Source organism: Triturus cristatus, chromosome 11 (genome assembly GCF_964204655.1).
Source record: "Triturus cristatus chromosome 11, aTriCri1.1, whole genome shotgun sequence".
Taxonomy (NCBI): Eukaryota; Metazoa; Chordata; class Amphibia; order Caudata; family Salamandridae; genus Triturus; species Triturus cristatus.
The window spans coordinates 410,911,781-410,934,576 of record NC_140594.1 but is presented as its reverse complement, the minus strand read 5'-3'; the positions used below and the strand labels follow the sequence as shown (position 1 = coordinate 410,934,576).

At 47.2% G+C, this 22,796-nt stretch overlaps 1 protein-coding gene across 6 annotated transcripts in view; it reads left to right on the top strand.

The window, feature by feature from the left end:
• OGDH (oxoglutarate dehydrogenase) overlaps positions 1 to 22,796 on the top strand; it is a 587,498-nt gene that overhangs the window by 308,703 nt on the left and 255,999 nt on the right. For all 6 annotated transcript variants that reach the window (XM_085636081.1, XM_085636083.1, XM_085636078.1 and 3 more), the window contains one exon: positions 1,574 to 1,726. In XM_085636081.1, the coding sequence (XP_085492207.1) occupies positions 1,574 to 1,726 (153 nt within the window). The remainder of the gene's footprint in view (positions 1 to 1,573; positions 1,727 to 22,796) is intronic.

Below are 22,796 nucleotides of genomic sequence, written 5' to 3'. Positions count from 1 at the left end.
AAAATGCAGTTGCGGTCACTGAACACTGTACTGGGAAGAGCCGATGGGCAGCTTTCCTACAATAGTACATGCAAATGGGCCTATGACCCTGCACTAGAACTGTGCTGCCAACTCCGCCATACACCATATAATCTGGTTTGAGGGGCAGCAGCCACTCTAACTTTTATGTAGCCGCATTGAGGTCGGTAAAAAAGAAAAAAGCAGACCCTAATCTCTTGCAGTTAGCTTGCATGTTCGTCAAACTCACTGGTGAAAAACAATTTAGCTGTCCAGAACATGTACATGGATAGGGCAGCAAATCTTCCCAAAGACATGCTGTTGACCTGAAAATTTGAAACCTTTTGTTGTTTTATTTTAAGTTAGGACATGGGCATTGTGCTTCAGTGGCTACATAACTGGCTAAAAGTTAATTTCCCTATGGAATTAAATAGATGCTTGGGCAGTGAGAGGAGGAAGAGGGGTTCAAAAGGCCTGAGTTAGAGCGTTGAAACCAAGCAGAGCTGTTTTTAAGTTAGTCACTATTATATAGGGTTACGCACGGTTTTTAAATTACCCAGTGCTTAAAATACCATGTTAAGGGCTCAAATTTGAGTTAAGAATTATGACTGATAATGAACAATGTGTTTTTTGTAAGCTCAAACCTATTTTCCAAGAGACTCTTCAAGTTCTTTTCAAACGAAAATAGCACTGAAGGGAAAATATATTTCGTTTCCCAGGGAGGCGAGTAGGGGGCAGATGGATATTAAACATGTTACATGGGATGCTGTAATTGATAGCATGGCTGCGCCTGCATATTGTGCAAGGACGGATTAATTGATACCACTGTTCCAGAATAACGATTAAAGGACTGATTGTGAAGGCAATGCAAGTTCTTTAGGGCGGTTCTTCACCTTATGGACGTGCGCTCACTGAAATTTGTTTTGGGTCTAGTCTGCGTTTAGCTAACATTTGAAGTTCAATCCCTCTGCCTCAGTACTACAGGTTAGTTACCATAATTGTTGATATTAGGTTAATGCTGCTGCCGCATCCGATCTAGATGACTAACATCAGATCATTAACAAGTGGCAGGTGAGATATGGGAGGAGATAATCATGGGATCAAAAGAAAAGGGTCTTTTAACTGCACTATGTGTCATTTTAAGTGCTGAAGACTCCCATAATTCCATGAATCACTTACAACATCCATATTCGGTTTAACATTTTATTCACATTTAGGATCTTGGAACGTGATGGTTGCCAGGGAGCGGGCCTTTTTTGAGTGTTTAATGTTTTCTTTTTATTGCTTTTTTTTTTTTTTTGCTGCTAAATATTTGCTTGGGTGTAGTTCATAAACGAAGTGGGTGCTTGAATGAGGTTGACTAGTCAAATTTGAGTGTTTGTGTAACTTTTAGGTTGGGCTGAGTATGTAACTCTTATTACTGGTTCTGTGCATTGTATTGGGTTAGTGGACTTGTGTAAGTGATGCTGCTGAGCTAGTGTACTCAGCTACAAGCTTGAACCTTGCCTCCTCAGATGATATTGTTGGAATAGGATTGGAAATTGGGCCACAAGTGAGTTCATGTTTTTATCTTTAGGTCTGCTACCGGCGGATGGGCCACAATGAGATGGATGAGCCCATGTTCACCCAGCCTCTGATGTACAAACAGATTAAGAAGCAGAAAACAGTGCTGCAGAAGTATGCAGAAACCCTTGTCTCACAGGGGGTGGTGAATCAACTGGAGTATGAGGTATGTTAAATTCACAGCACTCTGTGGTCCCCTCCCACTCTTTCTCAGATAGCCTATTCTCCTATACTTAAGGTCCGTGAGACCTAATTTTGTTTTTCCTTGCTGTTCACGGTGCCATGATAAACGTTATTCAGTTTGGTTAATTTATTTGTACATGATTTCCATAGTCCTAGTAATCATTTGGAAATTGGGATGTAAGCAGTTATACATAAAACATGTCTAACAAATCCAAGCATAGAGATACAGGAGCATACCAGCACAGAGAATGACCCCTAGAACAAAGGATCTGACCAGATTGAGGAGATGTAGGTTTGAGATCATATACATAGGTAGTAGTAGTTTATTCAATCAATATGATCATTTGCCTATAAAAACATCTCAAGACCTTGAAATAAGAACAATAGTATTTACATCCTAAAAGCTTCATAATTCTGAACATCGTTAAAAAGTAATATATAAAATGCTTGCCTGGGTAAGAATCTTTGAAGCCTCGTAAGACTGCTAAAATGGTCATTTGAAACACACCAAAAAATCACCAGGACAGTTCATTTGCATCAATATTTACAATATTCCCCATATGTGAACATTCGGTCATTCCTTTCTTCATATTTCAAGCACATACCCAAATGATTAACTTGCGTCTAAGACCTGTGCCACCAAGCATAAAACAAGTGTCTAGATAATGTAAACACGAGCCACCTTGTTGTATCAGATCTGAACACACGTGGTGCATCTACAGGTCACGTAAATAACAATCGACAAGCTGGGATTATCCACCTTTTTCTTATATGAGCATAATGGGGACAGATGCACATAAAATGTTTTATGGTTTCAGGGTTAGAGCTGCACAATGGGCATAGTGGAGTTACAGTAGCATTCCCTTAACTACTTTCCATAGCATTCAGAGTAAAAGCTATTGTCCTAAATTGTATATAAAGTGCTCGTGCCTCAGGAGGTTGACCTTCATCCATATAATTATCAACCTGAAAACAACTTTTAAAATTAAGAAATCTAATAGTTAAAGTGCCTAGTGCCCTGGTATCAGCGCATGTGGACTCTATATAGTCTCAGTACCTTTTTTTGAGCTGGGGGAATGTTTTTTTTAGTCATGGGCTTTGGATTGTCCCACAGAGTGCCCAACCCCAAAAAAAAAAAAAGTCTGACCTTTCTAAACCAGCCCAGTCGCCCGGCCTGTCTTTCAAGGGTTTCACTGCGTCCTTAACCAGGATCTGGGTGTTAATAGGCCAAAGTCTCACCCAAAACACAAGAACCATTAGGACAGCAGTATGAATAATAGACTTTAGGCCAAGATCAAGGAGTACTGGCATTAGTGGGGTGTTCATTGGTAGATTTAAAATTGATCTTAATCTGTTTACCGCAACCTCTAACTGATTCAGTTGCTCCAATCCAGATAACTCTGCACCGTAGAGGGCTGCGCCCAACCCTCTGGCCCGAGTTGGGCCATTTTGGGCAATAGTATTTCTATTGCGGGAGAAATTGGGCAGAAAGCTCATAGTTCGATTCTCAATAACTATTGCACTGTCCACATGCTGGAGTGTGAGGGTGCTCTTTTGAATCTGAGGTGTCCATGCCAAGTTATCAGTGATTCGAACTCCCAAATAATAAAAAAAAAATTGGACCTGGTCTAAAAAATTTGAGCCCATCCTCAGTTTCCCCTTAGAAGATTTGTAAGGTTTAAAAACCATGAACTCTGTTTTAGAACAGTTGATTTCAAGGTCCCGAACCTCACATGCTGTAGCAAACCATTTTAATATATTCTGGATGCCCATTGGGGTTTTTGAAATGAGCAGCGTGTCATCCGCAAATACGATGGGGAATTAATTTGCCCGCTAGTTTAGGTGGGTCACTTCCACAATCCTATAATTCATTAATAAACCCATTCATATACTGGGTGAATAGAGTTGGGCCTAAAACACAGCCCTGCCGCACCCCTTTTGAGACAATTATAGGGTTAGTTAAACCACCATCGGGGTTCTACCTGAACTCTAGCATAATTACCTTGATGCAGTCGGACCAAACGTTGAAGCAGGCCACTAGGTAGCCTAAGAACCCTAAGGGCAGCCCATAGCTTGGTACAATTTATGGAGTCAAATGCTGATTTAAGATCAACAAATACAACATACAGGTGTCCTCTCTTGATCGTAACTTCCTTCCAGATGAGCGTAAAGAAGCGGAACACCTGGTCCAGAGTACTTGTGAAAGCCCTAAACCCTGCCTGCAGATGGCAGAGTATACTATTTTCCTCTATCCAACAGTGAAGATGTGACCGAACCATTTTACTAAAAACTTTGTGTGACATCTATAAGGGTAGTAGGCCTATAATTTGAGAGATCCCCTTTGTCCCCTTTCTTAAATATGGGTATTATTTCTGCACCCTTCAAGGTCTCGGGGATATCTCCCCTCGTAATAGCATTAAATACTAAGTGGAGCAACGTGTCCCATATGTTGGGCTCGGAGCAATATAAATCTCCAAGTATTCTATCCATCCCTGGTGCTTTCCCAGGCTGGAATGAGCAAATTGCAGTCAGTTTTCATCTAGGGTGAAGCTGACTGTTTCCCCTATTACTGGCTTTATAAAGCAATCCCTCCCTACCAGTGCATTATATAATAAGGTCCTTGAGAGAGCGAAGATAAACCTTCAATTTGAGTTTGGTGCAAGAAGATTTTCCTCCAATCTTCACTAAGAATAGTGTTCCAGTGGAATAATTCCTAAGATCTGAACTTTAAAGGGGCACATGGTGGTTTTAGGATAAAGACTCTATTCTGACATCTGTACTCTTTACATTTACATGAATGCCCTGTGTAAAGATTTTCTGGGATAGAGAGGTCTCCAAACATAAATACACAAATGATACTCCATTCTACTTCGAAACTTCATGTTCGAGGCATATGAGCTGCAGATTGTACACTATGCATAGATCGCCATCTGGTGTTGGGCTCGGATGCTTGCACGTTGTTGTTGTTGTCTTGGAAGAGTCTTTTGTAGTCACAAGATGGGTGACTCCTCCCTTTGACGATAGTGCGCATGGACATCAACTCCATCGTCAGATTGTTTTTTTCCGCCATTTGGTTCGGATGTAACTTTTGCGCTCCGGTTCGGAACCTTCTTCTCCAAACCTTTTCGACGCGCAAACTATCTACAACTCGACCGACGGTATTGTTTCGATCGCGTGATCTTCGACGCACATCTGAACTACTCGTTTCCAGTCCTCGATGCGGGCAGCTGGGCCTATCGACTCCGTTCGGGCCTACAGCTCATGGAAAGGACTCACTTCAAAAAATGCCCCCAGTGTGGAGCGAAATTCCCACACAGTGACCATCACAAGGTCTGTAACCTGTGTCTCTCGCCCGAGCACGACCAGAACAATTGCCAGGCCTGCCTCTTTTCGATCGAAGACCATCTGTGATCGCCGGGCCCGACGACACATCATGGCGCTTCGGACAGCTCCGGGACCAGTGGACCCACCTCCGAAGATAAAGGACAAGCCTTCCGGTAGCTCCGGACTGAGAAACCGCATCTCAGTGTCCCGCAGGCTCCTTCTGCACCGAAGCGGGAAAGCAACCTACTACCAAAAAGAAGTTGGCACTGACTACCTCAACGCCGAAAGGAAAGCCATTGGATCCGAAACCAATGCCTTCGGAACCGAAAAAGATTTCTGGATCCATAGCCAAGCCAAAGGACTCCAAACCAATTCCTAAGGCCTCGGAACAGAAATCCAAACCCCGCTCGGACCCAAAGAAGCCGGCGACGAAAGCAGTTATTGAGGAGGAAGAACTTTTTCGACCGGATCTTGTCGATCCAAAGCAGAAAAAACTCCATATAGGCCCCAAAACAGGACATGTGGCTGCTGTTCCACACAAAGAGGAAGCTGGACACACCAGACATGCCTACAGTGCCTGTAAAGAAAAAAGACTGTGCCAATTCACCTAGAAGATCCTCTTCGCCTGTCTCTCCTCCTGAGCCTGTCTCTCCTCCTGAGCCTGTCTCTCCTCCACAGCCTCCAAGACTTACCCCACATTCACCACCACCGCAGGATGACGATGATGATTTAGGGGGTGGAGGAGGCAACAATGACCCTTACACTGACCCTGATGACGACACGGACGTACCACAGGATGATTGGGATGATTATGATGACCCAATAGAGCCCCCAGACCTCCCTGATCCCCAAACATCTCCCACAAAGCCATCTTCCCCCAGATGACAATATTGGCTTTGGTCAGCTTGTAAATAGAGCTGCTCTCTACCATGGTGTTCAGATGCATTCTGACCCTGCAGACGAGGACTTCCTCCTAGACACCTTCGAATAGTCACAGCAGACTGTCCAAATCCTGCCAGTGCTAAAAGGGGTCATTAAACATGCCCCAGACATATTCAAAGACCCTGTGAGAGCTAGAACTCTCAATCCCAGGATTGACAAAACATATAAACCTGCCACCATTGATCCCACCTACATCAAAGGGCAGCCACCCTTAGACTCACTAGTGGTAACTAACGCTAGGAAACGTGCCAACTCACAAACCTCAGGTGACGCGCCTCCTCCGGATAAGGAATCTAAGTTGCTAGATGCTTCTAGCAAAAGAGTTGCTGCCCAAGCAGCTAATCACTGGCGCATAGCCAACACCCAAGCATTGCTTGCTAGATACGATAGGACTCACTATGACAAACTAGAAACCCTATTACAACATTACCTGATCAATACAAAACCCAGGCAAATGATTTAATTCAAGATGGCAAATTAATAACCAACGCATCAATCAAGTGTGCCCTTGATGCAGCTGACACAGCCTCTAGGTCCATTAACACTAGTGTGCTACTCAGACGACATGCCTAGTTACGCATCTCAGGATTTAAACAAGAGGTACAAACAACTATCCTCAACCAGCCGTTCAATCAGGAACAACTTTTTGGACCGGCTGTAGATACCACTCTAGAGAAGAAGAAAAAGGAAACTGAGACTGCTAAATCTATGGGAGCATTACAGTCTCCAGCCACACGTGGTTCCTTTCGTCGCTCCTTTTATTTAGGAGTATCCAAAAACATTGCAACAGACACCGCCTCCTCTTCCTACAAAAACACCTCGCAAACATCCCCCAACAGAGGATATTTTAGAGGCGGATACAGGGGAAATAACAACAAAGGGAGAGGCCGAGGTAACAACACTCGCGCCTCCCCCACTAATAAACAGTCACTTCCCTCTGCTCCCTCCAGGCCATTCCACCCCAGTCGGAGGGAGACTCACAGTTCCTACTTGTCTGGGATTCCATCACAACAGACAAGTGGGTAAGACAAATTATCCAGTATGGTTACTGCCTTGAACTTAGTGAAACCCTACTCACCATACCACCCAAACAGCGTCCAATGTCCATGGAACACCTCATGCTCTTAAAACAAGAGGTTCTTGCACTGCTTCAAAAGCAGGCATTGGAACAAGTTCTCTTACAGTATCAAGGAACAGGGGTTTACTCGCCGTATTCCCTAACCCCCAAAAAGGACGGGACCCTACGGCCAATACTTGACCTCAGACCCCTCAATCTCTATATCCAATCAGATCATTTTCATATTGTCACTCCAACAGGTCCTCCCACTACTTCAACAAGGCGACTTCCTTGCCACCCTAGATCTCAAGGACGCCTACTTCCACATTCCCATACACCCTGCTTACAGGAAGTATCTAAGGTTCATAGTGGACGTGCAACACTATCAGTTCAAAGTCCTTCCATTTGGGTTGACCACCGCACCCAGAGTGTTCACAAAGTGCCTTGCAGTGGTAGCAGCACGCTTGAGAAGACAACAAATCCATGTCTTTCCATATCTCGACGACTGGCTAATAAAAGCCAAGTCATTCAACCAGTGTGTTCTTCACACTCCTCAAATCATCCAGCTGCTACACGACTTGGGATTCACAGTAAACTACCCCAAGTCAAATCTTCAGTCCTCCCACATACATCAGTATCTAGGGGCCACATTAGACCCCTCCAGAGCTCTAGCATATCCCAGTCCAGCCAGGATAGCCAGTATGCAAACACTAATTTCCAGATTTCAACCACAGCATTCCCTCCCAGCAAGGGTATTAATGCAACTCATAGGGATGCTGACCTCTTGCATCTTTATCGTACCTCATGCAAGACTTCAGATGCGCTCCTTACAGGAATGCCTAGCACGTCAGTGGAACCAGGCCCAAGGTTAACTTACAGATCTGGTGTTGGTGGACAGCCGCACACATCGCTCTCTGCAGTGGTGGAACACACAAAACCTTTCCAAAGGGCGGCTGTTCCTCGAGCCGGTTCCACAGATAGTGCTAACAGCAGATGCATCACTCACCGGCTGGGGAGCTCATCTCCTAAACCACACGATTCAAGGCAAATGGGCCACGCAGCAGAAAGTGCTCCACATCAATCACCTAGAATTACTGGCATGATTTCTAGCACTAAAATCATTCCAAGTACATCTACAGCACAAGACTTTCCTAGTCCGGACAGTCAGCATGACAGCCATGTATTACATACAGAAACAAGGAGGCACACATTCTTTGCAACTGTCCCAGCTCACACAAACCATTTAGAGACGGGCCATTCCACAAAACATATACATTCTGGCAGAACATCTTCCAGGAGTTCACAATCAAATTGCGGATATGCTAAGTCGACAGAAACCTAGCAGATACACGAATGGGAACTTCATCCCCAAGTTCTTCAACCATTTTTCCAAATGTGGGGTCAACCAGACCTAGATCTGTTCGCCACTCACGCAAATTCAAAATGCCCAACCTTCGCCGCCAGGTTTCCACACGCGTTGTCGAAAGGCAATGCGATATGGATGAACTGGTCCGGCAGATTGGCGTATGCTTTTCCGCCACTCTCATTGATTCCCCTAGTAGTACGCAAGCTCAGACAACAGTCTCTCAATATGATCCTGGTGGCTCCCACATGGGCACGGCAACCTTGGTTCACAACACTACTGGAACTCTCAGTAGTTCCACACCAAAAACTACGCCTCTCCCCAACGTTGCTAACGCAGAACCATGGAGAGATAAGGCACCACAATCCAGGTCCATTGAATCTAGCGAACTGGCTCCTGAAGTCCGAGAGTTCGGTTACCTTAACCTTCCGCCGGACTGTATGAACATCATTAAAGAAGCCAGACGCCCTTCTACTAGAGCTTGCTATGCAGCAAAATGGAAAAGATTTTTCATCTACTGCAATAACAATAAGATTGATCCGCTGGATGATTCAATCCAAGACATCATTTGCTATTTGCTACACTTACATAGATGTAATCTAGCATATTCATCCATACGATTACATCTAGCAGCACTTGCTGCTTAGTTACAAAACAGACCACACTTGTCACTATTTAGAGTACCTGCAATTAAAACCTTTATGGAGGGCCTTAAAAGAATAATTCCTCCCAGACTGCCACCCTCTCCGGTGTGGAATTTAAACATTGTTCTTACCAGGCTCATGGGTCTCCCATTTGAACCTCTACATAAATGTGAACTGCAGTTCCTCACATAGAAAGTAGCTTTCCTTGTCGCAATTACCTCTCTCAGAAGGGTAAGTGAGATCCAGGCTTTAACCATACAAGAACCATTCTTACAAATACATCGTAATAAAGTGGTTCTCAGAACAAATCCAAAATTCCTTCCCAAAGTAATCTCCACTTTTCATCTTAACCAGTCAGTTGAGTTACCGTTCTTTTATCCAAAACCCAGACTCTGTGGCAGAGAGAGCTCTTAACACACTAGACGTCAAAAGAGCCCTACTTTATTACATTGACGGAACTAAGCTCTTTAGAAAGACAAAACAATTGTTTGTAGCCTTCTCCCCACCTCATAAAGTTAACCCCATCTCCAAAGCTGGGATCGCGAGGTGGTTAGTAAAATGCATTCAAATATGCTATCAAAAGGCTAAACGCACATTGACAAATCCCCCTAGAGCGCATTAACACGCTTTCATGGCATTCTTAGGGAACATTCCCTTAGATGAGATCTGCAAAGCAGCAACATGGTCTACACCACACACCTTCACCAAACACTATTGTGTTGACGTGCAGGCTAAGCAACAAGCTTCTGTAGGCCAGGCTGTTCTTAAAACACTTTTTCAAACTACTGCAACAGATACAGGTGACCACCGCTAGGGGAAACACTGCTTTACAGTCTATGCATAGTGTACAATCTGCAGCTCGTATGCCTCGAACGGAAAATGCTACTTACCAGTATGCATCTGTTCTTGGCATGCAGAGCTGCAGAGTTGTACACGCCCACCCGCCTCCCCGGAGCCTGTGTCTGTTCCAGTGTTATTTTAGATACATTCACATGGACATCTTACTTCTTACTGACTCCATCATTTACCATTATGGCGAAAAACAATCTGAGGATGGAGTTGATTCCCATGCGCACCATCGTCCAAGGGAGCAGTCACCTATCTCGTGACTACAAAAGACTCTTCCAAGACGACAACAACGTGCAAGCATCCTAGCCCAACACCATATGGCGATCTATGCATAGTGTACAACTCTACATGCCAAGAACAGATGCATACTGGTAAGTAGCATTTTCCATATGGGCAGCTTTAATATACAAAGCACTACAGAGGGCATCTTAGAGATGCCCCCTGAAACCTAACCTACAATCCACGTCTTCTCTGAGAGGCTGCCTAGGCTGCCACACAGCAGACAAGTTGCTGGACCCCTGGGTGCAGAGCCCCGCTCTCCTGGGCCTGCAACAATGCACATCCTGGGCGAGGTGCTAGGTCTCCTCCCCCAGGATGGGCAAGAGGAAGCTTCAAAGGCATGCCGCCTTTGTGAGCTTCTCCAGGTCACTTGCTGTACTCAGCAACTGGCCCCCACCGGTTCTGACCCCCACTCTGGCGGGAAGACTGGCCAGAAACACCCAGTAAGGACAGGGGATGTGCCAGCCCTGCCAAACCCACCCCTCAGGTGGGGGAGGCGAGGTGAAGCACATCTCCGGGCTCTCGCCATCATGAAGATGGGGAGCCCTACCCAATCAGGACTAGGCCACTGCCCACCTCCCAAAGGAGAGTGGCAGGATAGGGGGTGTACCCACCCCAGGTCAGGGACCCGGTGGTCCCTGCCCTCTCCCTACCTGTAACGCCTATAAATTTAGTATTTAAGGGCACCCTGAACCTTCCTTCCTCAGATTCCAGATTCTAAACTAGCAAAGAAGAACCAGAAGAAAGAAGACCTGCCGTGTGTAGGAAAGTGGGTTTTTGTTGCAGTATCCCCCCCCCTTTTTTTTGCCTAATAGCTGATGCACTTTTCCTTGTTGTGCCCTGGGTTCCTGCCAATCAGGTGCCCAGGGCCTGTGTTCCTTCCCTAAAGACTGCCTAACAGACAAAACCCAAATTGGCAAACCCTGGCCACATGTCAGACCTGGTAAATGGTACCCTAGGTACCCAGGGCCTTGTGACCAGGGAAGGCCTCTAAGGGCTGCAGCACTTATTGTGCCACCCTTACAGGCCCTGTACCCTAACACACACACACTGCTCTTGCAGGCTGAGTGTCTGGGTACAAGACAAAACAGAGAGTCGACATGGCACACATCCCTGTGTGCCATGCCCACACCTACACTGCCATGGCATACATCAGCCACCCCTCTAGCTAGGTGCCCTATGCCAATGGTGTGGGCACAGGAGCAGGAGCCCTGTGCCCCTACAGTACCCAGGTCCATTCCTGGGCTCTGTAAGTGCAGTGCTGCCCTTTAAGAATACATGGTGCTGGGAGCTTGTCAAACACAAACTCCACAGCACCATAAAGGCAGCCCTGAAGACTGAGAAGTTTGGTATCAAACTTCTCAGCACATTAAACCCACACTGATGCCAGTGTGAGATTTAATGTGCCAAGCACCCCAGAGGGCATCTTAGAGATGCCCCCTTAAACCTAACCTACAATCCACGTCTGTGCTGAGGCTGCCTAGGCTGCCACACACCAGACATGTTGCTGGACCCCTGGGTAGGAGAGCCCCTGCTCTCCTGGGCCTGCAACAATGCACATCCTGGGCGAGGTGCTAAATCTCCTCCCCCAGGATGGGCAGGGGGAAGCTTCAAAGGCATGCTGCCTCTGTGAGTTTCCCCAGGCCACTGCAACCCCCCACTCTGGCGGGAAGCTTGGCCGGAAATCCCAAATAAGGACAAGGAATGTGCCAGCCTGCCAACCCCACCCCTCAGGTGGGGGAGGCGAGGTGAAGCACATCCCCGGGCTCTCGCCATCTTGAAGATGGGAAGCCCTACCCAGTCAGCATTAGGCTACTGCCCCCCTCCCACAGGAGAGAGGCAGGATAGGGGGTGAACCCACCCTAGGACAGGGACCCATTGGTCCCTGCCCTTCACCTACCTGTAACGCCCCTAAATCTAGTATTTAGGGGCACCCTGAACCTTCCTTCCCCAGATTCCAGATTCCGAAATTACAAGAAGAAAAGAAGACCTGCCCTGCAGCTGCGAAGGAGAGGGAGACACCAACTGCTTTGGCCCCAGCCCTACCGGCCTGTCGACCTCGAACCTGCTCCTGCTCCAATCCCGGCATCTCTTGTGGCCAGCAGCCTCAGAAACCCCGGAGGACCTGGCTACCTTTGAACTCTGATTCCCTGTAACTCCCATGAGTAGAGACTCTACTCAGAAACTACCTTTCACCCCTGGCAGCAGCCCGGAACCGCGATCCCAGCCCACTCTGCACCAGCCAAGCCTGGCCCGTGCCGGAGTGAACTAAACCCAGAGTCCGGCACCCAAGGACCCCCCTCGACAATCCTGACGAAGCCTGCAGCCTCAGAATAGTGTGCCACAGAGATCAACAGAGGGTAAGATTTTCCGACACCAAAAAGCACCCCGGCGCCCCACGGCCCTCTGGGTCCCATCCCGGGGTACCTACCTATCCTCCAACTACCCAACTTACCTCTCGAAGTGGTGGTGGCACCTGAAGAGTCCTCGTCCCCGAGCTTGCAGTCTTTTTCCTAACCAGAGATTTCCCATTGGCTTCCATTGAGCGCCCGACGGCTCAAAAGCACTCTGCACCCAGCCGCCCGAGTGGCCCTGGCAGTGAAAACTCTATTCCTTCCTACTTCTTCACTTGCCCTGAGTAAGTGACTAGGAGCCCAGCTCCCACTGCCGCGTGGCTTGCCAGTCAGCAGCCACCAAACAAGGCCCCCCTATCCCTCATAGGATAACATTGGGCCTAACTCTCTCTGCACCCGGCCGCCCTAGAGCCGCTGAGGGTGAACCAACTGTACCTACCTGACCCTGGGAGACCCCTGAGTCTGGGCCCAGAACCTCAACTCTGCCAGTTTAGTACTTACCCCTGAACCGCAATCTCTATTTTCCTCATAGGGTAACATTGACTGACTTTTTCTTGAAATTTCTTCCAAGTGTGGACTTTTCAAACCTTCAAATATTCACCAAAAATCAGCCAAGTGGCAAAAACGAATTTACTCACCTGTTCCTAGGTGAACTCCCAGTGCTGGATCTTGGTCTCTACAACTGTACTTACCCTTAACCCAATTTTCTTCCATAGGAAACCATTGTCTGTTTTTCTGTGAAATTTCTTCTAAGTGTCGATTTCTGCAATCTTTAAATATTCTTCAAAAATCGTATAATATCTGAAAACGTAATTCACTACCTGTTTTGGATAAAGGTCCCAGTACTGAGTCTAGGCACCCAGTACTGGATTACAAAAGTAACGAACGTACCGTACCTGTAACCTGCATTTTCTTCCATAGGGAATCATTGGTTGTTTTCTCTGAAATATTTTCTAAGTGTCATCTTTGAAAATAGCTAAATATTAGTTAAAAATCATTACAGTATTTAAGTCGACTTTCATCACTTGATTCTGAGAACTGACCCAGGACTGAATCTAGGATCCAGGCCTGGAATTACAAAAGTAACCTCAAAGGTAATCTGTTGCAAATAACTTGAATTTATCATTGAGCTCAATGTATTGTTGTGATTAGAAATAGAATTGCCTACTGCAACTACTTGTAACTTTTTACTAAAGCCTATTGCATATAGAAAAGTATTTTTATGAAACATCTCCTGTCGAGAAAGTATATTTTAATTCCAAGTGTTGGTTCTAAAATAAAACAAGCATATATTTTTTATATATAAACCATTGGCCTAGAGTTCAGTTATTGAGTGTGTGGAACCATTTGCTGACTGAGTGTGTACAACAAATGCTTTACACTGTCCTCTGATACTGCCTTACTGCTCGTCCAGGCTACCACTTTGGAGAGTAAGGTTATATCTAACTTTAACCTCTGTTAAACCCTTGGGGTCTGTGGACTCTGTACACCCTGTACCTATTAAGGAACAGTATATACAGAGCCACTTTCTCACACCGTGCAGCTGCTAAGAGGAAGACACCAACTGCTTTGGCCCCAGCCCTACCGGCCTGTCGACCCTCGAACCTGCTCCTGCTAAATCACGGTTCTTCCTGCGGCCAGCAACCTCACAAACCCCGGAGGACCTGGCTACCTTGTGACTGAGCACCTGGGACTCCCATGAGCAGTGGCTCTGCTCAAAGCAAGTTTCTAACCCCTGGCATCAGCCCGGAACCGCGAACCCTGCACACTCTGCACCCGCCAAGCCTGGCCTGTGCCGGAGTGGACAAAGACCCCGAGGACGTCCCCCCGGCGACTGTGACCCCGAATCCGGCACCCAAGGACCCACCTCGACGCTTCTGACGACGCCTGCAGCCTCAGAACCAGGGACCCCCCCAACCGCGATCAACAGAGGGTAAGATTTCCCGACCTCAAAAGGCACCCCTGCAGCCCCCCTGTGCCAGACTCCTGGGTACCTACCTATCCTCCAACTACCCAACTTGCCTATCGAAGTGGTGGTGGCACCTGAAGAATCTTCGTCCCCAAGCTTGCAGCCTTTATTTGTCCTTGAGCTTTCCCATTGAAATCCATTGAGCGCCCGAAGGCTCAAAAGCACCCTGCACCCAGCCGCTCGAGTGGCCTTGGCAGTGCAACTTCTACTCCTACCTACTTCCCCATTTGCCCTGAGCAAGTGACCAGGAGCTCAGCTCCCACAGCTGCATGGCCTGCTAGTCAGCAGCAGCCACCAACCAAGGCCCCCCTGCCTCCCATAGGATAACATTGGGCCTAACTCACCCTACACCCGGCTGCCCCTGTGCCGCTGAGGGTGTAACAACTGTACTTACCTGACCCTGGGAGACCCCTTCGCAGAGTCTATGCCCAGAACCTTAACTCTGCGAGTGGAGTACTTACCCAACAGCCGTTCCATAGGGTAACATTGACTGGTTTCTTCTGAAATTTCTTCTAAGTGTGGAGTTTCTAAACTTTAAAATATTTACATAAAATCAACCGAGTAACTAAAACTAATTTACTCACTTCTTTCCAAGAACTGTCCCAGGACTGAATCTAGGATCCAGTCCTGGAGTTAGAAAAGTAATCCTGAAAGTGATCAATTGCATTGATCTCAATGTATTGTGTTTGAAATTGTGTTGCCTATTGCAACAAAACTGTAACTATTATCTGCAAAAGTCAATTGCCTATTGCAAAGTATTTAACTAAAGCATCTCATTCTGAGAAAGTATATTTTGATATCTATTGTTGGTTCTAAAATAAAACAACCACATATTTCTTTATACAAACCATTGACCTAGAGTTCAGTTCTTGAGTGTGTGAGACCATTTGCTGACTGTGTACAACAAATGCTTTACACTGTCCTCTGATACTGCCTTACTGCTCGACCAAGCTACCACTTTAGAGTAAGGTTATATCTAACTTTAGCCTATGCCAAACCTCTGGGGACTGTGGACTCTGTGCACTCTGTACCTATTTGGGAACAGTATATAGAGAGCCACTTTCTCACAAAGTACATCAGCAATTCAGCAAAAAGTGGGGTTATACCATGCAAGAAAGATGGCACTTTATCACCGTTACTACCCTTCACCCCTCTTAATGCCCATTAATTGAGTATTCAGGTTCCCCTCTGACACCAGGAAACTTGATTCACCTGACTAAAGGAGGAGGACAAAGAAGGGCTGAAGAAGCAAACTGTGGATTATCGATTGACTTTGCTCGTCAAACCCTGCCTGACTGCTTCTGTACCATCAGTAGCGACAACCCAACTTGTCCTGCAGCTGTGCATCCTCCAAAAGCCTTGGAGGACCACCAGCACTGCGCCAAGCCGTCAGCATCTCCCTTGAAGTGGAGGCGCCACTAACCTGCACGTACCAACCACAACATCCGATTCACTGAAGTGCTGGCCACAAGGTCAACTAAGGTAGCAGCCACCAAGGAGGAGGTCACAGTGCTCCAAGAGGTCAGATCCGTCTATTCGCCTAGTTTCGAGACGCTAGGATCCCCAGGAGCCACCCCGCACCAATATCCGGCATAACAGACGCCTTGCAGCAACCAAAGCTTGTTTGAAGTTCAGTCCGTACTCCAGCACCACAAAAAACGACGAGGGACATCCACATCGCAGAGGCAAGCACCGAGAGTGGCCCAGCTGTCTTGTCTTGTCCCCCTCTGCACATCTGACTTGAGAATGCCTACGACTCTCTGGGACAGCCGACCAAAACCCTCTGCACCTGAGCTCCCTGGCCTTAGTCCACGAGCACAGACTGTGCCCTCTGGCCCCGACGGCCCTCACTAACTGAGCCCCCCCATTGGGAGCTCCCAAACTAGTCTCCCTCTACAGCTGGATTCTAGCTGCTACGCCGCCACCTCCCCTTTCCCCTGCCTTTAGTATAGCGCGCAAGGCTACCAACCCGTCCAGCACCTGAGCACCTAGACATTACATGGCAGGTAAACTCAAACTGTTGGTGGATCTTGTGACCTTGGCACCTTAAGTCCTGGAAGTGACACCGAAATGCGATTGCAAATACCTGTATGCAGTATGTCTTTCTCCATAGGAAAGCATTACCATGTAAAAAACGCATTTGTGTGATATTTTTGCTTAAGCGTAAAAATTCATAACTCAAAGTACTTACTTAATTCCGAAGTTCTTGGTGTTTAAAAAATATATAAAATGACCTTTTATTTTTCTAACCTGGTCTCTAACTTTCTTCTCGAGTGCGTGTCTCATTTGTCGACTGTGTGTTCAACAAATGCTTAATGCTACCCTCTGATTAGCCTAAACTGCTCACCCACTACCACAATAGAGTGCATTTGGGATTATTAATTTAAGCCCTGTAAGCCAATAATGGTCGTCTGGAATCTACAGAGTATACCTTGTTTTGGTACACTACAAAGATGTGGACTAAACGTGACAGACTCATTGGGCAGAGCGGTTTTATCAACAGTGGGTTTGCGATTCCACTCCTGGTTGAGGACAACTGACTTTTCTGGGGCTGTCCAAGCATCCCTCAAGGACATGCCCTTTGATGGTTCCCTTCTTTTCAGAGACTAGGTGAATTCAGCGCTGAAGCGCTTTAAGGAAAGCAGGGCTACGGCCAGGTCTTTGGGCCTTTCCTCAGCCCCTCGCCACCCCCAATCTGCCTTTCGGTCCTTTTGTAGCTTCAGAAGGGCTTTCCAACTGCTTCTGTACTCCCCCAGCCACTGTGGAAAACAAGATTCCTAGTCTCTGCGTGGGCACGGACATTGTACCCACAGACCCCGTGGGTTGGGCAGCCAGAGATCTGGTCAGTCTACCACCTCTCCAGCAGCTGCAGCCTTAAAATGTTCCTAATTCGCCCTCTTACCATCATGAGCACCCAGTGGGAGGCAGGATTCGCCATCACCTCCCCCCACTGGCAGTCCATAACATCGGAACGGTGAGTTTTGTACATCGTCCAAAGGGGCTTCTCCCCCCCCCCTTCGTAGCTACCCCTCCCCCATGCCGCCAACTTGCGACAGGCTGACTGAGGATAATCTTTCTTCTCAACCTGGAAGTAAAGGCTCTCTTGGCCAAACAAAGAAAAATTGATCCCCTTTCTGCCCCTTCTCAATTTCTACTTTTTATTCTTTCGCTTGCCCAGCAGGATTCTGCTCTGGTCACTCTAAAGGGATATCTCTCTGCTTTTTTGCGGTTGCCTGAGCAGCCTTCCCTCTTCAATTCCTCTATTGTAAATATGTTTTTGAAAGGTTTGCAACATTGGTTTCCACCCCCACTTTTTGCCTGGCTTTTGATGCAACTTTGACTGTAGAGTACTTTGTCCCAGGATCTCAGTATCCGTGTTTTCCCTAAAGCCATGTCCACAATGGGTACTTCTGCCCCCCAGTGAGTCTCTAGTACTTTGGGTACCTAGGGCCTGGAGTCTGAAGAGGGTCCCCTTGAACGCTCTCACTAGGACCATACCACTACCCCTGCAGCTGGCATGCCCTTGTGAGGTGAAAAATGACCAAGGTGACATGGCACACTATGTAGGCAAGTCACCCCTCTAGGAGGCCTTACCAGCCCTATGGCAGGGTGCAATATTTCCCAGGTGTGGGCATATCTGCATGAACAGATATGCCCCTACAGTATTAGGGTCTGTTCCTTAATATTGTAAATGCCAGGGAAGCCATAGCAAGTACATGGGCTGCGAACTTGACAACTCGAGTTCCACAGCACCATAATGGCTTCACTGAACCCAGGAGTGTTTGGCACCAAACAGCTCCTTGTAATAAATCCACACTGATGCCAGTGTGAGATTTATTAAACATGTACTCAGAGGGCACCTCAGAGTGCACCCCTGAAAACCTACCAAACCCGGTGTGGTGTCTGACCAGCTCCAGCCAGCCACCACCAGACATGTTTCTGGACCCCTGGGTAGAGAGTCTGTGCTCTCTGGTAATAGAAACAATGCACATCCTGGGCAGAGGTGTCTTATCTCCTCCCCCAGGATGGGCCAGTGCTTGAAGAGGGAAGCTTCAAAGGCCTGCCACCTTTGTAATGCGACCCAGAGCCTCTGCTGCTATCAGCAGATGTCAGCCACTGGTTTGCACCAGCACTTTGGGCAGGAAAACCAGCTGGAAAACTTGGGAGTATAGGAGGTGAGCCCACCACTGCCAACTCCACTCCTCAAGTGGGGGAGGCGAGGTGAAGCACATCTTTCAGACCCCGCCATCTTCAAGATGGGGAAACCCCTCCAATCAGACCCAAGACTATGCCCCCTCCCACAGTAGGGTGGCATAATATAGGGAGTAGTCACCCCAGGTAACGCCCATTGGTCCTACCTGCCACTTCCTTAAAATATCTCTAAATCTAGGATTTAGGTGGCTCCACCAGACCTGAAAACTAAATCTGCGATGACCTAGGAAGAAAAGATGGCCCTGCAAAGAAGACTGAAGATAACAATCTTCTTGGCCGCAGTCCTACTTGCCTGTCTCCAGCTTTAACAACCCTCTGACCTGTCCTGCTGCCAGCGACCTCTGAAACCCCTGAGAGAACTACTGCCTTCAACAAAGACTCTAATCTCCCATGGACAGCGGACCTATCCAAAAGAAACCAACAACAAAGACTCCAGATCCAGGCGGATCCGTGACCTGTTCCCACTCTGTACCCAACACCCATGGCCAGTCTGATTGTCCCAACTGGCCAGGGAAGTCTCCCCAGCGACCAGGACTCCGAAGCCAGCTTTGACCGACCTCGCCTGACCCCCACGAGAGCGCCTGCTGAGTGAATTAGAAGGGCCCCCCCAACAGTGACCGGCCCGGTAAGACTATTTCTGACGTCTAAAGGCACCCGCAGCCACTGGTCTTTGAGCTTGACCAGCGGTGGCCCTGTGACCCCCCCCCCCCCCCCAACACCTCAACTTACCTGTGCTGTTGCCGGTTTTCTGCCTGGACCCTCCTGTACGACGCCTGCAGCCTGTTCCCAAAAAGAAGAAACTCCATAGGTTTTCATTGGGTGCCCGACACTGTGTTGGCACACTGCATCTAGCCGCGCTTGTGCCTCTGGTGGTGTATGTTTGGTGCTGCTTTGTGTACCCCCCAACCCCATGCTATCCCTAATACCTAAAGCTTGGCCCCTTCAACCATTCCACTTACCTGCAAGCAGCGTGGCCTCAAGGACACCCAGTCTCCATTAAAACGTATTCGACTGCACACCGATTTTGACCTCTGCACCCGGCCGCCCCTGTGCCGCTGGTGATGCAGTATTGGGCCTTACCTACTCCTTGCCCACTGCAATCATGAAGAATGGAACTGTAAGTAACGTACTTAACTGATTACCGCAAAACTGTTTTCTCCATAGGATAACACTGAACTGTGCTGAAACGTTTTTTAAGTGTCGATTTTTCAAAGTGCAAAGTATTTTTAAATAAAAATGTACTAACCCTATTACGAAGATCTTGGTCTTAAAATAGAGTACAAACGGAGTAACATTTTCTAAAATTGGTCTGGATATCCTTCTGGAGTCGTGCGTCCATTATTGATCACTGTTGTGTAATAAATGTCTTACACTCCTTGCCTACACTACCACTAATAGAACACTTTGAGTTTTACATTGAGCCCTGTACACTTTTGGGGAACCCCTGGACTCTGTGCATGGTATTACCACCTAGTGGCAAGATCATATACAGAGCCAGCTTCCTACACACCCTCTCTGTTCATTATACCCCTGTGGGACCTCAATCTCGTCCTCACTTTGTCTGCTCTTTTTGAACCCTTAAAAAATGGTCTACTCGGGCTCCTTACTGTCAAGACTGCCTTTCTCGTGGTTGTAGCACCTGCCCAGAGGGTCAGTGAGCTTCAGGCTTTGTCTTCAAAGCCCCCCTATTTTAACATCTACCCAGAAAAACTGGTACTTTGTACGAGGGCTTCCTTCTGCTGAAAGTGGTCACTCCCTTTGACTTAGGCCAATCCATCCATCAATTAGCCTAATTTTTACAATTTGCAGCATCCCTCCAAGGAAAAGGTTCGACTTCACCGACTGGACCCAAAAATAGTGTTGTAGTTCTACCTTGACAGGACACGAGAGTTCTGGGTGAACGACCTTCATGGGGTATGTCGGATCGAAGAAAGGATGGACCGTACAGAAGAGGACCATCTCACGATGGATCGTGCTTTACATTAAATCTGCTATGCATTTGCTAAGAAACAACCCTTTAGGGTTTTTTGTGCTCATTCCACCAGAGCTAAAGCTGAAACCACCACGTTAGCATGCAGAGTTCTGGTTCTAGGCATCTGCCAGGCAGCAATGTGGGCTTCCTTGCACATTACCAAGCACTACTACCGGGACAGTTCGATCCATAGGGATGGGTACTTTATCCGTTTGGTCCTGCAGGACTTTCTTGTGTGAAATTGGTCCGTAGACCCACCTCCGGGGAGGTATTGCATGGAAATCTATTTTAAAGTAAGGAATCTGTGGCTAGAAGTCTCTATCAGATGAACATGTTACTTACCTTCGGTAACTCCTTATCTGGTTGAGACTCTATCTAGCTGTAGATTCCTTACCGACTCACCCATCTTCCCATCCTGCGAACAGATTTCTAGGGAAAGTTTTTTTCCTCTTTCAGGGCCCTAGTTTTCTGCACCAGCGCTCAGTGTTCTTCGTGGCTCCAAGTTCCTGGTATGGAAAGTCACAAAAAGAAACTGATGTCAACGAGCTGGGTTTGAACCTATATAGGCATCGCACAGGTCTCTTCCAGCACTGAAGATGCCACGCGGAGCTGAACGACTCCTCCAACTGGCGTGCAGGGGTACTGCTCAAGAACTTTTTCCAGATCCAGTCTGATGCCTGGAGGTAATTCTAACATACGGAATCTGTGGCTAGATAGTCTGTACCACATAAGGCGTTACCGAAGGTAGATAAGTTGTTCTCCACACATCCACACCCAACACTAGATGACAGGAGTATGCACAGCATGTGAATCTACAGCACAACATGCTTTGAACAGATACTTATGGGGTAAGTAGCATTTTTCGTACTTGAGAACTAGTACTCGTGGATTTTTTGTGTTTGTTACTTTCAAATGATATTTTTAAGTGACATTTTCGTCTAACTATTGCGTGCCTTGGGGGGTGGGGGAGTGTGGGGAGAAGAGATGCAGTTATATCCCTTCCAAGAACTTGATAGAAGGAGCTGCTAAACAATCACAGTACCCTACACACATGCTTTTGAAAATATTAACATGACCAGATAAAAGATGAGAAAAGATCTTGTAATACATAGAGCCCATCTCAGGCACAATCTGTCTGGGGTGAGGAAGAAAAACCTGGTGGTAAAGGATTCCTCAACAGTGGATAATAGGTTTGCATTCTTTTAAATAACATTTCTCTTAGGATTTTGATTTGGCCTAATGTAAACCTGTTCAACCACTTTTTTTTTAATTTATTTTTTAACCCGTTCAGAATATTGATAGCACATCTTCACAATTTGTGTTACTCCGGTCTGTGATTTAAACCTTGTTATCTTTTTTGAAGTCACCCACAGACCTCCAGAAGCTTTTCAGTGTCATTCGTACCAATGATATCATCCAAATACCAATAACAAAGTAAAAGTCATTTTGCAGCGTGAATCTTTCTGGATTCACTATGCTGCATTATTCCGCGATCTTGTGGTTGGGTCCGGATTCGTAGTCTTTTCTTTGTGTTTTTTTTTTTTTTTTTGTAGCCCAGGTGGGCGTCGACGTCCACCATTTGGTGCACCTCCCGTGACGTCGTCGTGCTTCCTGCGGAAGTCCCACCTTTGGGGCGCCATCTTCAGATTCTTTTTTCCGCCGTTGGGTCTGGATCGTCATCGGGAAGCTCCAGAAGTTCACTCGGAGGAAGAAGGAAGAAAAGCGAGTTTCATCGATAGAATCAAGAGAAGACATCAGGAAAGAACAGATTTCGACAGGAACGCGAAGAAAGAAGACCAGCGAGCCTTTTTCTTCGACAACCTTGGAGAATGCACGCTCAGAGACCCTGAGCGAAATGGACAAGACGCCATTCAAGTTCTGCCCAAACTGCCACCACAAGTTCGCGCAGAAAGACCTGCATCCGGTCTGCAACCTCTGCCTACCGGTGGATCATCAGAGTATCGACTGCAACGCCTGCTCAGTCTTCGCGCCGAAGACACTCAGGGTGAGAGAGAGGCAGAGGAGAGCCAACGCCAACATGGAGGGCCAAGGAAAACCCCCGACACTCTACGCGCTGGGCCTCGACAC